Source organism: Oncorhynchus masou, chromosome 25, assembly GCF_036934945.1.
Source record: "Oncorhynchus masou masou isolate Uvic2021 chromosome 25, UVic_Omas_1.1, whole genome shotgun sequence".
NCBI classification, from domain to species: Eukaryota; Metazoa; Chordata; class Actinopteri; order Salmoniformes; family Salmonidae; genus Oncorhynchus; species Oncorhynchus masou.
This window is the reverse complement of record NC_088236.1, coordinates 43,324,725-43,340,535: the sequence shown is the minus strand read 5'-3', so window position 1 is coordinate 43,340,535 and position 15,811 is coordinate 43,324,725. Positions and strand designations below refer to the sequence as shown.

General features: G+C 43.8%; 1 protein-coding gene across 4 annotated transcripts in view; it reads right to left on the bottom strand.

Moving 5' to 3' along the window:
- Nucleotides 1-310: 310 nt before the first annotated feature.
- The window catches only part of LOC135514382 (myocyte-specific enhancer factor 2C-like), a 91,200-nt gene continuing 75,699 nt past the window's right edge, over nt 311-15,811 (bottom strand). For all 4 annotated transcript variants that reach the window (XM_064937830.1, XM_064937829.1, XM_064937827.1 and 1 more), the window contains 4 exons: nt 5,409-5,584; nt 3,996-4,125; nt 3,221-3,356; nt 311-2,986 (listed from right to left, as the gene is read on the bottom strand). In XM_064937830.1, coding sequence (XP_064793902.1) covers nt 2,644-2,986; nt 3,221-3,356; nt 3,996-4,125; nt 5,409-5,584 — 785 coding nt within the window. In that variant the 3' untranslated portion in view covers nt 311-2,643. The remainder of the gene's footprint in view (nt 2,987-3,220; nt 3,357-3,995; nt 4,126-5,408; nt 5,585-15,811) is intronic.

Here is a 15,811-nt window from a genome sequence, read left to right as displayed (position 1 = left end):
ATTCATTAGTGAGCAGGTGGCACAAAACAGCAAAGTAACTCAATCAGTTAAATTAATTAACAAAAGTGGGATTTGAAAAAAATACTTTTCCATGATACTCAATGACTCAATGAATATACAAAAAAATTACACTTCTGTTTTATGATTTTAGCCTGCAGTTCACAAGGAAATGCATTCTGATAACACGACACTATAGCTACTAAGTACTAGCTACTATACCTGCCATGTCTCAAGGAGGACATGTGATGGTATTCTCAACCTCTATCAACTATGAACAGTATGACCAAATCCAATTGAAATGGGAAACCAATTCTACATTTTGAGCAAATGCTTTTATTGATGTTTTTTTTTCAATGCTTGCAATAACCATAAATGAATGTGAAAATAAAAGTTGAATAATATTACAACACAGAAATGCCACTGGCTTTGGTTTTCCACACATATGCTGCCTGAAATATCATGTGTTTTTTTTTAACCATTTGTATTGAATAAAAAAGAAAGAAAGAACACAGTAGGGGCTCTGCCCCTGTTTCTGACTACACAGACTGTATACAGCAACAACATAGTGAACTTGCATGAAATATGCACATAGAAATACCATAACACTTGAGTGACAACAGACTGAGGAGTGAGAGGCAGAGAGAAATGTGACTAGTTTCATGTAAAAAAAAGAAGATATATATATATATTTGTCTGAAATCAACTGTTGTACTTCTCCCAAACCAGCATTTTCCTACAACATCTTGTTTGAATGCTTCATGTTACACTGCTGAGGAGGTTGTGGAACACTGCGCTGGTGATTGGACTGAGTAGGGTCAAATATGACACAACTCCTTGTGATTAACAATAGACCACCGATATACTCAACAGCTTGATCATTTGACACAAATACAATTTGGAACTATCAAATAAATATTGTAATCTGGATTTATGTGGTGTCCTGCACACAAGTTTGGGTCTCATTGTAATAATTGGCAAAGGATTTGCAGTGAAAAGATTAAATAAAATGTTCAAAATATACAGAATACATGGGCCAAAGGTCCCATCAAAGAGGATTTTGTTGGACATTGTTGTAGAAACTGACACATGCACAAATGGGCCATCATGGGTGATGTCAAAAATGTTCATTTGGCATGACGCATGTCATCTGCATGGGCATTAACCCCAAGTTCCAATCCCCACACAGTTTCCACAAATATGTTGTTTGTCAGCAAAGAGATCTATCTTTCTGAATTTACTCACAAACACAACTCTGTTCAACTGGTTCTCAAGGTTAGACTAAATACGCCTCTGAACAGCACTGTCCCAGGCGCATATAAAACAAAAAACAGACAATATGTGCAATTGCACATAGAAAACTCCACTAAGAAAAAAACAAGAAAGAAAACATTATTATATATATTTATATATTAGAAAGCTATACACAAGCATGTTAATTCACAGATTTTTTTTTTTAAAGATTCTTAATATTATCATTATTATATATAATTAGAAACACGTTTAAAAACGAAACCTCTAGAAAGAGAAAACAGTTCAGCTAAGCATGGGTTCTCAGTCTGTTTTCATGGCTTAGGGTTTTTTAATTTCTCATCGGACTATCCGTCTTATATTAGCAAAGCTATCAAAAAACACATTCTGGCTTATAGAAACTACAAAAAGCCACAAAATTGCTTTGCATTGTATACCTTTCATATGAAAATATAAGCAAGTCTATCGTACATCAGTTTTTTTTTGACTGAATATTTCATACAAGACCCAGGGTTTCTTGATTCAACTAACATGGCTCTTGGGTAAAAGGATGGTCCTATCAATGTGCTCCATGTTTGATGAGGAGCTTTATGTTTAGCATGGGTTCTCTCATATTGGTTCCTCACATCTACCAATGGGCCTGTGGGGTATACCTGTACAATCCTTCAAATGTTGCATATTCGCTTTCATTTTGTATATGAATAATCTGTAATGTATAGCCACGTTTGACCCCTCCCCTTTGCCTCTGCCCCCTCTATTTACATAAATACGTTGAACCTGCAACATGACATCATCTATCGTAACATACATTTTGCAAGGGAGAACTACGGAGAAAGTTAGCAATGAAATTGACTCTGTACACATGTATTGGTTGACCAACTCAAGTGCTAGGCTGTTCGATCAGCAACATATGCTCTCAATTTTCCTTCAGTCACTGATTATCATTGAGGCAAGTTGTAAGTACTTTTACAAAACAGAGTACCTGACTTTTTTGTTGTTTATTTGTTGATATGCATATATTTACACATACACACACGTGTAAATATCTATGCATCATTTTTTTCCACGCGGCACAAATAATGCATTGCTCCCCAGCAAAAATATCCCTAACCCCAACCAACACCCATTTTATCTTGGATCACCAGTCCCATCCCCACTGCTTTATAGAACTTCAATATGTATAGCACACATACTCCGCAAAAAGAAAAAAGAAAACATTACTGTTAAATTTAGAAAAGCGTGCCCCCCTTCCTCCAATGAAACAGAAAGAGAGAGAAAAAGAGAGAGAGAGCACGTGGTCTGGGGGTGAGTGATGTGTCGCGTGTTGATATAGAGGGCGATGGTGTCGAGGCATCATTACGTCGCAGGGCTTGGGCAACGGCCAATGCTGGGCTATCATGTGGCCCACCCTTCAGACAGGCGCACACGTTTGACCGAGGGACTCTCGCGCTCGTCCATGGCGGGCCGAGACAGTCCCAGTGGAGAGTGGAACTCGTTCCTGTGCTCGTCCCGGTCGCTGCCCTCATGGGAGCTGCTGCAGCTGCTCAGGCTGTCAACAGGGGAGTGGCCCGAGTCCTGGCGGGACGACGGGTTATGTTGCTGATGGATGCCGTAGCACAACGGTGTGCTACTGGTGCGATCTCTAGGAGGAGAAACAGGTTCGGACTTGATGTGCAGGCTTTGAGCAGAAGGCAGGGAGAGATTTGAACTCTGACATAAGTGATTGCTATTGCAATTTCTGTAGGAAGGAAAGGAAACACAAGGGGTTACAGAGTAAAGAAACATGATCATACACCCGCAGTTACACACGGGCACACACGTTTACTCCAAATCGCCCCATTCATATATCATATCTAGTCAAATAATATCAATATGTATCAGTATTTTCACTATAGTTTCACCAACAAGCTTCATTTCAAGCTTCACTTCTCTTTGATTTGTCTACTGCTCGTTTGTATTTTCATATACTCACCCTAGCTGACTGAGGGCCGAATGCTGCATGTTCTGGAGGTGTTGTTGTTGCCAACCGCTCATGGAGCCCAGGTGGAGGGAGCTACCACTGTTAAAGCCGGACAGGGAGGATAGGTCTGCACTGCTCAGTGAGTATTCTACACAGACATACACAGAGAGAGAAGGCAACCAGTCAAAACCAGTTCAGGCCAGTTCAAACAGGTTTGTAAAGTACATTAGTTTTGTATTATGGCTACTGAAATGAATAGTATAACAGTCAATTTCTTTTTCCTTATACATTTTTTCCTGCTGGGCCAACACAGGTGCCAATGAGTCACAAAGTGGGTGTGGGAGTGTTGCATTGAGGGATATATGTGTATGAACACCACCACCTGCTGTTAGGTTTTGGAAATTAAATGTTTTTAACATCACATTACGATGAAGCCAAGTTTCAGGGCCGGACAACTTATTGTTACCTGATTTTGCATGAAAATGCTATATTTATTTGATAATGAGCATGCTTGCAATAACTATCATGTGTGTAAAGTCATGCAAATCTGTATGTGTGAGATATAGATCTTATCAAATCAATAAGAATCAAATAAATCCTCGAATACAAATATAAATAGCGGGGCGAGTGTGTGCCATGTATAGTTCACTTTCCAGACTTATTGATACCCTGAAAGTAGTAACAAGGACACACACACTGATGTTGAGTTTATATGTGACAAAGACTGTGTTTGTGTGTATGTGCATGTGTGTTTGTGTAGAACACATGTAAAAGCAGTGGTACCTACCAGTACCGTATGAAGTGGAGATGGCTGATGGGTAACCGCCCATGCCTTGTCCTGGTAGGGTGGGCGTTGCTACTGAAACCACAGGGGTGGCCAATGACTGTGCTGACTGGGAGTTGTTTATTCTCTGGTTCTATGAGGGGAAGAGAAAAAGAGAGAGACGGAAAAGCATGAGTGCCATCACAAATAAAGTCAGCACCAAAGAAAAAAAAAAAGAGAATAAAAATAGACTTAGTTGTTTTGTTTTTTTGCTCCGCAGATGCTAGAAGAATGAACAAGATGCCAGCTTCTTGGAAATTAATCACTTGACACGCGGCACTGCTGAACCCTGCCAACCCTATCATTTACCACCCCTTCTGAGGTTCCGCTGTCTCTATAGTAACCCTGCTGGTCTCCACGGCAACAGAAACAGCGACGGCTGGGAGAGGCACTTTATTGCGGCAGGGTGGTGCAGAAATTATGGCGGTTTAATGCCATATAAAAGTGTTCCTTTTGTTGCCTTTCATTTCCTGGTTCTGAGAGAGGGGAAGTATGTATGCTAAGGTGCCATGCAATGCCCCTCAAGCAGACATAGAAGGAAAGAATGAGGGAGGGGGTTGAAATGAGGGGGATGAGAGAGGAAAGATGATATGATGCAATGGCGCAGACATACCACTAGGTGTCACCCTAGGTCCTGGCTAAACCCCCCCCCTCATCCCAACATGTACAACGCATGCCGCAGATCATGGAGGTTGCCCCTTTGTGGACAACGAGGATCATCTGACTCTTTACTTCAATCCTAACCTTAAATTCGTAAAAGGTAATCACTGACATTTGAGCAGCTCTTGGGAGCAACACAATTACACCCATAGAACTATAAGGCACTGGTTCAGTTAGGGTTGATGTACTTCTATTGTTAATTAAAGCATAATGACTGTTCTCCCGTCTATCTAACTGAGGATGGTGGATGACATCTGTGTTTGGAGATTGTTATTATTTTTGGTTGCTAGTTTGAGTGACGGGCCAACTTACCAATAGCAGATTGACATCCTCAGACTGACGGCATTAGAGGGGAGGGCGATACATTCAAATTAGTTTCATTGGATGGAGGTAGCAGGCGGGTGTGGTTCTAAGGATGGAACTGCTAGTAGTGAAGCTACTAAACAGCAGCTCATTTAAAAAAGGAAATGAATTATTACTGCTGTACTCCACTAACAGCCTATCTATCTTATTAAAATCATAACTTATGACAGCACATATATCAGACAACCTCAGCCACTTAAAACAAACACTCAAGAAGACAATAGAACATATAGAAAGAAAATCAACTGAAGGGACATATGTAAAAAAAAAAAAAGATGAAGGACAAACAGGGGTGAGGTGGGATGGAATCAGTACTGGAACTGGGCCTGGGGGTAAAGTGAATGAGCAACTCACCATGGAGGGCATGTTGTTCTTGGCTCCAGGGGGGATGAGCACGCGCAGGTCCGGCTTGCGGTTGTTCATGCCCAGGTTCATGGGTGGGGGTGACTTGGCCTGCATGCTCTTGTTCATGCTACCCGGAGAGGCCAGCAGACCGGGCGAGTTACGGTGGTGGTTCCCGTAGCCGTTGCCTAATGAGAAGAGAGGGAGACGAGAGAGAGAGAGAGGGAGCCATCAGTTATACTGTTCAAAAGACCGTCATTACTGTCTGATTGTCCTCAGACAACAGTAGCATGTTAAAGCATGTTTGCCATATTCGGCGCTGCTAAAGACGGCGCCGAAGAGGATGGCTGACATATTACATGCCCGTAACCAATTTGGTTCTTTTTTTTCCGTCGTTTGTAACTTATTTTAAAACTTATTTTGTACATAATGTTGAGCTACCATCTCTTATGACCAAAAATAACTTCTGGACATCAGAACTGGGATTTCTCACCACGAACTGGAGGAAGATTTTTCCTTTAATGAGTTAACGAGGCCCAGATCCCCGTCATTTGCATGAAGAAAAGACAGAGGAAAAGAGGGCGCAGATCGGGCTGCCTTTTGAGAGTCCGTAGGCAAGCGAGTAAACTCCCACTGACATCAATTCTACTTGCTAACATGTAATCATTGGAGAAAAAAAAATCGATGACCTACGATTACGATTATCCTACCAACAGGACTGTAATATCTTATGTTTCACCGAGTCGTGGCTGAACGACGACATGGATGATATAGAGCTGTAGGGATTTTCAATGCACCGGCAGAACGGAGGGGTAGGGGTGTGTATCTTTTTGTCAATAACAACTGGTGAGCAATGTCTAATATTAAAGAAGTCTCAAAGTATTGTCCCTTATGATAAGCTGTAGACCAAATTATCTAACAAGAGAATTCTCATCTATATTATTTGCAGCCTTCTATTTACCACCACAGACCGATGCTGGCACTAAGACCGCACTGAACCAACTCTATAAGGCCATAAGCAAACAAGAAAATGCTCACCCAGAAGCAGCGCTCCTAGTGGCCGGGGACTTAAATGCAGACAAACTTAAATCAGTTTTACCACATTTTTACCAGCATGTCACATGTGCAACCAGAGGGAAAAAAAACTCTAGACCATCTTTACTCCACACACAGAGATGCATACAAAGCTCTCCCCCACTCTCCATTTGGTAAATCTGACCATAATTCTATCCTCCTGATTCCTGCTTACAAGCAAAAACTAAAGCAGGAAGTACCAGTGACTCACTCAATAAGGAAGTGGTCAGATGAAGTGGTCAGGACTGTTTTGCTAGCACAGACTAGAAAATGTTCTGGGATTCATCCAATGGCACTGAGGAGTATACCACCTCAGTCATCGGCATCATCAATAAGTGCATTGACGACGTCCCCACAGTGACCCTATGTACATATCCCAACCAGATGCCATGGATTACAGGCAACATCTGCATCGAGCTAAAGGCTAGAGCTGCCGCTTTCAAGGATCGGGACACTAATCCAGATGCATATAAGAAATCCCGCTATGCACTCAGACGAACCATCAAACAAGCAAGCGTCAATACAGGATTAAGATTGAATCCTATTACACTGGCTCTGATGCTCGTCGGATGTGGCAGGGCTTGAAAACTATTACAGACTACAAAGGGTAACCCAAATGCGAGCTGCCCAGTGATGCGAGCCTACCAGATGAGCTAAATGCCTTTTATGCTCGCTTTGAGGCAAGCAACGCTGAAGCATTCACGAGAGCACCAGCTGTTCTGGATGACTGTGTGATAACGGTCTCGTTAGAGAATGTGAGCAAGACCTTTAAACAGGTCAACATTCACAAGGCCGCGGGGCCAGATGGATTACCAGAACGTGTACTCAAACCATGCATGGACCAACTGGCAAGTGTCTTCACTGCCATTTTAAACCTCTCCCTGACTGACTCTGTAATATCTACATGTTTCAAGCAGACAAACATTGTCCCTGGCCAAAGGAAGCGAAGATAACCTGCCTAAATTCGCATACCGCCCCAACAGATCCACAGATGACGCAATCTCAATCGCACTCCACACAGCCCTTTCCCACCTGGACAAAATAAACACCTATGTGAAAATAATGTTCATTGACTAGAGCTCAGCGTTCAACACCATAGTGCCCATGACCCTGGGACTACACACCTCTCTCTGCAACTGGATCCTGGACTTCCTGACGGGTCGCCCTCAGGTGGTAAGGGTAGGCAACAACACATCTGCCATGCTGATCCTCAACATTGGGGCCCCTCAGGGGTGGGTACTTAGTCCCCTCCAGTACTCCCTGTTCACCCACGACTGCGTGGCCAAACACAACTCCAACACCATCATTAAGTTTGTTGACAACACAACAGTGGTAGGAGTGATCACTGACAACGATGAGACAGCCTATAGGGAGGAGGTAAGAGAACTGGCAGTGTGGTGCCAGTGCACTACAGGAAAAGGCAGAACAGGCCCCAATTAACATCAACGGGGCTGTAGTGGAGCGGGTTGAGAGTTTCAAGTTCCTTGGTGTCCACATCACCAATGATGGTCCAAATACACCAAGACAGTCGTGAAGAGGGCACAACAAAACCTTTTCCCGCTCAGGAGACTGAAGAGATTTGGTATGGGTCCCCAGATCCTCAAAAAGTTCTACAGCTGCACCATCGAGAGTATCCTGACCGGTTGCATCACCACGCTACAGAGGCGCTACAGAGGGTAGTGTGTACGGCCCAGTACACCACTGGGGCCAAACTTCCTGCAATCCAGGACCTATATAATAGGCAGTGTCAGAGGGAAGCCCATAAAATTGAGAGAGCTACCAGTCACCTTAATCATAGACTGTTTTCTCTGCTACCGCACGTCAAGTAGTACCAGACCTCCAAGTCTAGGACCAAAAGGCTCCTTCACAGCTTCTACTCCCAAGCTATAAGACTGTTGAATTATTAATAAAATGGCCACCGGACTATTTACATTGACCCCCCCCCTCCATTTGTTTTGTACACTGCTGCTAGTCATTGTTTATTATCTATGCATAGTCACTTCATCCCTACCTAAATGTACAAATTATCTCTAACCTGTACCCCCGCACTGACTCGGTACCAGTACCCCCTGTATAAAGCCTCGTTATTTTTATGTTATTGTGTTACTATGTTATCGTTCGCTAAAAGTCTGTGTTTCAGACATAAGGAAGTGGATGGCTGCAAACTTTCTACTTTTAAACTCGGACAAAACAGAGATGCTTATTCTAGGTCCCAAGAAACAAAAAGATATTCTGTTGAATCTGACAATTAATCTTAATGGTTGAACAGTCGTCTCAAATAAAACTGTGAAGGACCCTGATCTCTCTTTTGACGAACATATCAAGACTGTTTCAAGGACAGCTTTTTTTCCATCTACGTAACATTGCAAAAATCAAAAACTTTCTGACCAAAAATGTTGCAGAAAAATGAATCCATGCTTTTGTTACTTCTAGGTTAGACTACTGCAAAGCTCTACTTTCCGGCTACCTGGAAAAGGACTAAATAAACTTCAGTTAGTTCTAAATACGGCTGCTAGAATCCTGACTAGAACCAAAACATTTGATCATATCACTCCAGTGCTAGCCTACCTACACTGGCTTCCTGTTAAGGCAAGGGCTGATTTCAAGGTTTTACTGCTAACCTACAAAGCATTATATGGGCTTTCTCCTACCTATCTCTCTGATTTGGTCCTGCCGTACATACCTACACGTACGCTACGGTCATAAGACACAGGCCTCCTAATTGTCCCTAGAATTTCTAAGCAAACAGCTGGAGGCAGGGCTTTCTCCTATAGAGCTCCATTTTTATGGAATGGTCTGCCTATCCATGTGAGAGACGCAGACTCGGTCTCAACCTTTCAGTCTTTACTAAAGACTCATCTCTTCAGTGGATCATATGATTGAGTGTAGTCTGGCCCAGGAGTGTGAAGGTGAACGGAAAGGTTCTGGAGCAACGAACCGCCCTTGCTGTCTCTGCCTATCCGGTTCCCCTCTTACCACTGGGAGACTCTGCCTCTAACCCTATTACAGGGGCTGAGTCACTGGCTTACTGGTGCTCTTTCATGCCGTCCCTAGGAGGGGTGCGTCACTTGAGTGGGTTGAGTCACTGATGTGATCTTCCTGTCTGGGTTGGCCCCCCCCTTGGGTTGTGCCGTGGCGGAGATCTTTGTGGTCTATACTCAGCCTTGTCTCAGGATGGTAAGTTGGTGGTTAAAGATATCCCTCTAGTGGTGTGGGGACTGTGCTTTGGCAAAGTGGGTGGGGTTATATCCTTCCTGTTTGGCCCTGTCCGGGGGTATCATCGGATGGGGCCACAGTGTCTCCTGACCCCTCTTGTCTCAGCCTCCAGTATTTATGCTGCAGTAGTTTATGTGTTGGGGGCTAAAGTCAGTTTGTTACATCTGGAGTACTTCTCCTGTCTTATCCGGTGTCCTGTGTGAAGTAAGTATGCTCTCTCTAATTCTCTCTTTCTCTCTTTCTCTCTCTCGGAGGACCTGAGCCCTAGGACCATGCCTCAGGACTACCTGGCATGAGGACACCTTGCTGTCCCCAGTCCACCTGGCCGTGCTGCTGCTCCAGTTTCAACTGTTCAGCACCTGAGGTGCTGACTTGCTGCACCCTCGACAACTACTGTGATTATTATTATTTGACCATGCTGGTCATTTATGAACATTTGAACATCTTGGCCATGTTCTGTTATAATCGCCACCCGGCACAGCCAGAAGAGGACTGGCCACCCCTCATAGCCTGCTTCCTCTCTAGGTTTCTTCCTAGGTTTTGGCCTTTCTAGGGAGTTCTAGGGAGCCACCGTGCTTCTACACCTGCATTGCTTGCTGTTTGGGGTTTTAAGCTGGGTTTCTGTACAGCACTTTGAGATATCAGTTGACGTACGAAGGGCTATACAAATACATTTGATTTGTTACGTTTTTGTTTTATTTTTTTACTTTAGTTTATTTGGTAAATATTTTCTTAACCAACAGTTAAGAGTTAAGAAGAGTTAAGGGCTTGTAAGTAAGCATTTCATGGTAAGGTCTACACTTGTTGTATTCGGCGCATGTGACAAGCAAAGTTTGATTTGACGTTGTACTGCGGAAACCATTACTTCAAATATTACAATTATTCAACTAGTGGAGGAGTGGAGATGCTACTGTCCTAGAGCCAGAGAGAGAGGTCATTTTCACCCAGTGATCCCACACAATTCTCCCATATCCGCCTGATTTGGCTGGTTTGTGAGGACATATTCTTTCCTTTCTTAGAGAAATGTCCATTTTACCTCTGTCACTGTCATTTACCCTGCATCTAGCCAGTGAGTCGTGTTAAAAACATCAAATTATGGCCTTGGAGACCACAGAGGGACAGGACCCATCATTTGACCATCAGCGCTAAACACATGTGTTGCCTCTTCTAGACAAAGACCCTGCTTTGGGGTAGACACCCAATCCACATTCCTCCTCCGACAGACTGACTGGAGGACTGAGTTTAGCACCCACGCCACACACAAACCAGTGGGGCACCCTCCCAGCAACATCCTATTAAAACGAGAGAGAGAGAGTGAGCAGTGTATATGCTTTGTTTCTAACCCAATCCCACAGCCTTGCTTTTCCCCCCATTCCTAGGGGTAGAACAGAGAGCGCAGTATGGACGTTTCCCACTTGAAAGAGGGGCAGGAATTATACGTTAGACATAAATGAATTTCCTAATCATATACTCCAGGGGAAAATGAGTCGCAGATGTCTTCCTGGGCAATTTCCCCCTGCTGATCTTTGTTTAATTTGAGAGTGAGGTTTTTGTTGTTTGGAAATGAAAAGTCTCGAAAGCTCAATTTGAACAATCTGAAGAGTAAACGACCGCTAGCGGTGAAAGAAAATGAGGCTGTGACAAAAAACAACAACTAGAAAAACAGTGTGTGCATCCATGTATGAGTTATTGTGTGCGTGTGTGTGTGTGTGTGTGTGTGTGTGTGTGTGTGTGTGTGTGTGTGTGTGTGTGTGTGTGTGTGTGTGTGTGTGTGTGTGTGTGTGTGTGTGTGTGTGTGTGTGTGTGTGTGTGTGTGTGCGTGTGTCTGCATGCTTGGGTCCCTATGTGCAAATCTGTGTTAATATAGTGTCATAGAGTTTATGTGTGAGTGTGTGTGTGTGTGTGTATCTGATAGTACTTGTCTGTGTGTGTGACTTTGAATGTGTCTATTACTGTACATGTCAATGATGAATGCATGTGTCCATTGAGGTGTGTCTGTGCATGACAGTGTATGTGTGCACAGAGCACGTGTATGGATGCACCTGTGTGCTTTGTATGGGAGCCTCTCCTAGAGCCACTCCATCCAGCTGCCTCATCAGCTCTGCTTGCTTCTCTCTCATCCTCATCGCTGGACTATTGTGCTGTGGAGTGAGCCCACGTGGAGAGACATGAATAGCGAATCAAAACAGCCGGGAAAGACTAGAAAATATCGGGGAATTACGCGTAGAAAAACTGAGACTGTCCAAAACATCCCAGACTAAAAAACGTGAACGTGACAGCTATCAACGTACGTCAGGTCAAGTCAAGGTAAGGCTGTTACTGTACAGCCCATCTGATTCATAGCTCCCGGCCATGAGGCTGAGTGTACGGTGAGGAAGGGATTTCAGGCAGCCATTTTACAGCTCAGGCTCTAAATATGACTGGAGACTGGCTATAGCCCAGGAGATGGGATTTATTACCTAAGGCAGGCAGTTGGCAAGCGATGTGGATGCTAGAGGTTCTCTACAGCTGCTAGTGACTGGTTTACAGTAGGTTGATCTGAACTGAAGACACTTGGATTATAACATGGATTGGGTACGGATCTTAACAACTTGGCTACAGATAGGCAAATACAGTAGCAAGCATCTGACTACAGACATGCAGCAGCTCTGTGAGTCCAAGACATCAAGACATGATCGTTCCCGACACTGAAACTGACAGTCAAACCTTTCTCCTTCTACCGATACCACCTCACGCTGCAGAATAGAGCAGTGAGTTGAGGCAGACAAGAAGCAACCGTTTTGAGGAAGTACCCAAATGAAAACTCGCTGTCCAGATAAGAGTCAGCGACATCATCCGATTTGAAGTGGAGATGCAAAGGTGAAGGCTATTTATGTAGGCAGAGGAAGTCTGGGGATGCCACACTGGGACTGTACTCTAACACACTGGCTGCCTTGACTAAAGGTGCTACTTTCCACATATGCCTATTGGGCCTCATGCACACACACGCACACAGACAGACAGACAGACAGACAGACAGACAGACAACACAAGACACACACATGGCTGGTGTGGTTAAACCAATGTACATTTAACTGTTACTGAACAATTTCTGATGTCCTGTTGTGGTCTAACGGGTGTGTTCCATTCCACTTTCGATACGCAGGCACTTCTGTTGAGGTTTGGCCTAACGTGCATTGAAATCTGAATCCACCAACTGAACTATGGCGCCATGCTAGTTAGCTAACTAACACCTTCTACTGTATCTATGCAGACTATGGACCAAGATATAGGGATCATTGAGCTTTTTTTGTAAGAATGGGCTTTGTGTCTTCATCTCAAGGCTCTTATCTTGGACGAGAGGATTGGCAAACAGGACAGAGTGCATCTATGTTTCTGTTGAGCTGTGCCAGGGTCTATTCTGTGTACTGTATATCTACACTGAACAAAACATTGTTATGTTCATGACATAGACTGACCAGGTGAATCCAGGTGAATGCTATGATCCCTTGTTGATGTTACTCGTTAAATCCACTTCAATAATTGTACAGTCGTGGCCAAAAGTTTTGAGAATGACACAAATATTAATTAATATTTTCACAGTCTGCTGCCTCATTTTGTATGATGGCAATTTTCATATATTCCAGAATGTTATGAAGAGTGATCAGATGAACTGCAATTAATTGCAAAGTCCCTATTTGCCATGCAAATTAACTGAATCCCCCAAAACATTTCCACTGCATTTCAGCCCTGCCACAAAAGGACCAGCTGACATCACGTCAGTGATTCTCTCGTTAACACAGGTATGAGTGTTGACGAGGACAAGGCTGGAGATTACTCTGTCATGTTGATTGAGTTCAAATAACAAACTGGAAGCTTCAAAAGGAGGGTGGTGCTTGGAATCATTGTTCTTCCTCTGTCAACCATGGTTAGCTGCAAGGAAACACATGCCGTCATCATTGCTTTGCACAAAAAGGGCTTCACAGGCAAGGATATTGCTGCCAGTAAGATTGCACCTAAATCAACCATTTATCGTATCATCAAGATCTTCAAGGAGTGCGGTTCAATTGTTGTGAAGAAGGCTTCAGGGCGCCCAAGAAAGTCCAGCAAGCGCCAGGACCGTCTCCTAAAGTTCATTCAGCTGCGGGATCGGGGCACCACTAGTACAGAGCTTGCTCAGGAATGGCAGCAGGCAGGTGTGTGTGCATCTGCACGCACAGTGAGGTGAATACTTTTGGAGGATGGCCTGGTGTCAAGAAGGGCTGCAAAGAAGCCAATTCTATCCAGGAAAAACATCAGGGACAGACTGATATTTTGCAAAAGGTACAGGGATTGAACTGCTGAGGACTCGGGTAAAGTGATTTTCTCTGATGAATCCCCTTTCCGAATGTTTGGGGCACCCGGAAAAAAGCTTGTCTGGAGAAGACAAGGTGAGCACTACCATCAGTCCTGTGTCATGCCAACAGCAAAGCATCCTGAGACCATTAATGTGTGGGGTTGACATGAATAAAGAATGGTACCAACACATCCTCCGAGAGCAACTTCTCCCAACCATCCAGGAACAGTTTGGTGACAAACGATGCCTTTTCCAGCATGATGGAGCACCTTGCAATAAGGCAAAAGTGATAACTAACAAAACATTGATATTTTGGGTTCATGACCAGGAAACTCCCCAGACCTTAATTCCATTGAGAACTTGTGGTCATTACTCAAGAGGCAGGTGGACAAACAAAAACCCACAAATTCTGACAAACTCCAAGCATTGATTATGCAAGTATGGGCTGCCATCAGTCAGGATGTGGCCCAGGTCGGATTGGAGAGGTTTGAAAAAGAAGGGTCAACACTAAAAATATTGACTCTCTGCATCAACTTCATGTAATTGTCAATAAAATAATTTGACACTTATGAAATGCTTGTAATTATACTTCAGTATTCCATAGTAACATCTGACAAAAATATGTAAAGACACTGAAGCAGCAAACTTTGTGGAAATTAATATTTGTGTCATTCTCAAAACTTTTGGCCACGACTGTAGATGAAGGGGAGGAGATAGGTTAAAGAAGGATTTTTAAGCCTTGAGACAATTGAGACATGGATTGTGTGTGTGTGCCATACAGATGGTAAATGGGCAAGACAAAATATTTGAGTGCCTTTGTACAGGGTATGGTAGTAGGTGCCAGGCACACCGGTTTGTGTCAAGAACTGCAACGCTGCTGGGTTTTTCACGCTCAACAGTTTCCCGTAAGTATCAAGAATGGTCCACCACCCAAATGACATCTAGCCAACTTGATACAACTGTTTGAAGCATTGGAGTCAACATGAGCCAACATCCCTGTGGAACGGTTTCGACATCTTGTAGAGTATACGCCCTGACAAATTGGGGCTGTTCTGAGGGCAAAAGGGGGTACAACTCAATATTTGGAAGGTATTCCTAATATTTTCTACACTCAGTGTGTGTGTGCGCGCGCGCGCGCGCGCGTGTGTTTGTGCGTGCGTGTGTTTGTGTGTGTCAAGCCTGTGTGCATGTGCCTGTAACCTATGGAGATATAGAGAGAGACAATGAGAGCAGGTCGATGAAGGGTGTCCCACTCCCAGCTTTAGAACACCTTCCATGTCCATTTGTGTATTTGCAGTATGTAGCTGTCAGCAGCAGTTTGATCTCTGCTCTGCCTGCTTGTTTCACCGTGTAGGAGAATGAACCAGCCCTTGTCACCTCTCTGTAAAAACACACATACACACACACACACACACACACACACACACACACACACACACACACACACACACACACACACACACACACACACACACACACACACACACACACACACACACACACACACACACAAGTCCCTGCCACACCGCTTTTACACCAAGGAGGTGACAACTCGACCTTACAGTATCAAACTGTGTCATGTGTTGCTTATCAATCAAATCTGTCTAACAATGTTGGCACCCGTGGCATGAGTGGCACAAGGGGCTGTGTGTGTGTTTCTCTAAGAACGAGGGACATTTGATAAGAAAATCAAACATCTGCAACAAACACTAGGTCAAAACACTCACCACTGACAATTTGCTTTTCAAAGCAAAAGCGAACAAATAACCTCTGGAACAGCGGCCACCTCACACTGAGTCACACACAACCC